The sequence below is a fragment of the Chrysochloris asiatica genome, unplaced genomic scaffold (assembly GCF_000296735.1).
Source record: "Chrysochloris asiatica unplaced genomic scaffold, ChrAsi1.0 scaffold00025, whole genome shotgun sequence".
NCBI lineage: Eukaryota > Metazoa > Chordata > Mammalia > Afrosoricida > Chrysochloridae > Chrysochloris > Chrysochloris asiatica.
The window spans coordinates 7,940,149-7,941,039 of NW_006408543.1; the positions used below are offsets into that span (position 1 = coordinate 7,940,149).

The following is an 891-nucleotide window of genomic DNA, read 5'->3' on the forward strand; positions in this document are numbered from 1 at the left end:
CCCGCCGCCTTCCTCCCTCAGCCTTCCTTCCCCGCGGCCGCCTGCAGCCCAGCAGCGAGGCCGCCGCGGCCGTGGCGGCGGAGCCCGCAGCCATGGCCTCGGGCGACACCCTGTACATCGCCACGGACGGCTCGGAGATGCCGGCCGAGATCGTGGAGCTGCACGAGATCGAGGTGGAGACCATCCCGGTGGAGACCATCGAGACCACGGTGGTGGGCGAGGAGGACGACGACGACGAAGACGACGAGGACGGCGGCGAGCAGGGCGGCCACGGGCACGCCGGCCACCACCACCACCACCACCACCACCACCATCACCACCACCCGCCCATGATCGCGCTGCAGCCGCTGGTCACTGACGACCCGAGCCAGGTGCACCACCACCAGGAGGTGATCCTGGTGCAGACGCGCGAGGAGGTGGTGGGCGGCGACGACTCGGACGGGCTGCGAGCCGACGACGGCTTCGAGGACCAGATCCTGATCCCGGTGCCCGCGCCCGCCGGCGGCGACGACGACTACATCGAGCAGACGCTCGTCACCGTGGCGGCGGCTGGCAAGAGCGGCGGCGGCGGCGCGTCGTCGGCGGGCGGCGGCCGCGTCAAGAAGGGCGGCGGCAAGAAGAGCGGCAAGAAGAGTTACCTGGGCGGCGGGGCCGGGGCGGCGGGCGGCGGCGGCGGCGACCCGGGCAACAAGAAGTGGGAGCAGAAGCAGGTGCAGATCAAGACGCTGGAGGGCGAGTTCTCCGTCACCATGTGGTCGTCAGGTGAGCACCAGCCGCGCGCCCCGGGCCCCGGCTGTTTTTGTTTTGAAGGGAAGCCATGTTTTATGTGTGCGATGGGCGCCGCCATCTTCTTCGCAGGGCAAGTATGGCGGCCCCGAAAGATGGCGGGCC

General features: G+C 70.9%; 1 protein-coding gene across 1 annotated transcript in view; it reads left to right on the forward strand.

Annotated features, from left to right (window-relative positions):
- Window positions 1-8: 8 nt before the first annotated feature.
- YY1 (YY1 transcription factor) overlaps window positions 9-891 on the forward strand; it is a 27,374-nt gene continuing 26,491 nt past the window's right edge. Inside the window, exon 1 of the mRNA XM_006839524.1 lies at window positions 9-762. Within this exon, the coding sequence (XP_006839587.1) occupies window positions 93-762 (670 nt within the window). The 5' untranslated portion in view covers window positions 9-92. The remainder of the gene's footprint in view (window positions 763-891) is intronic.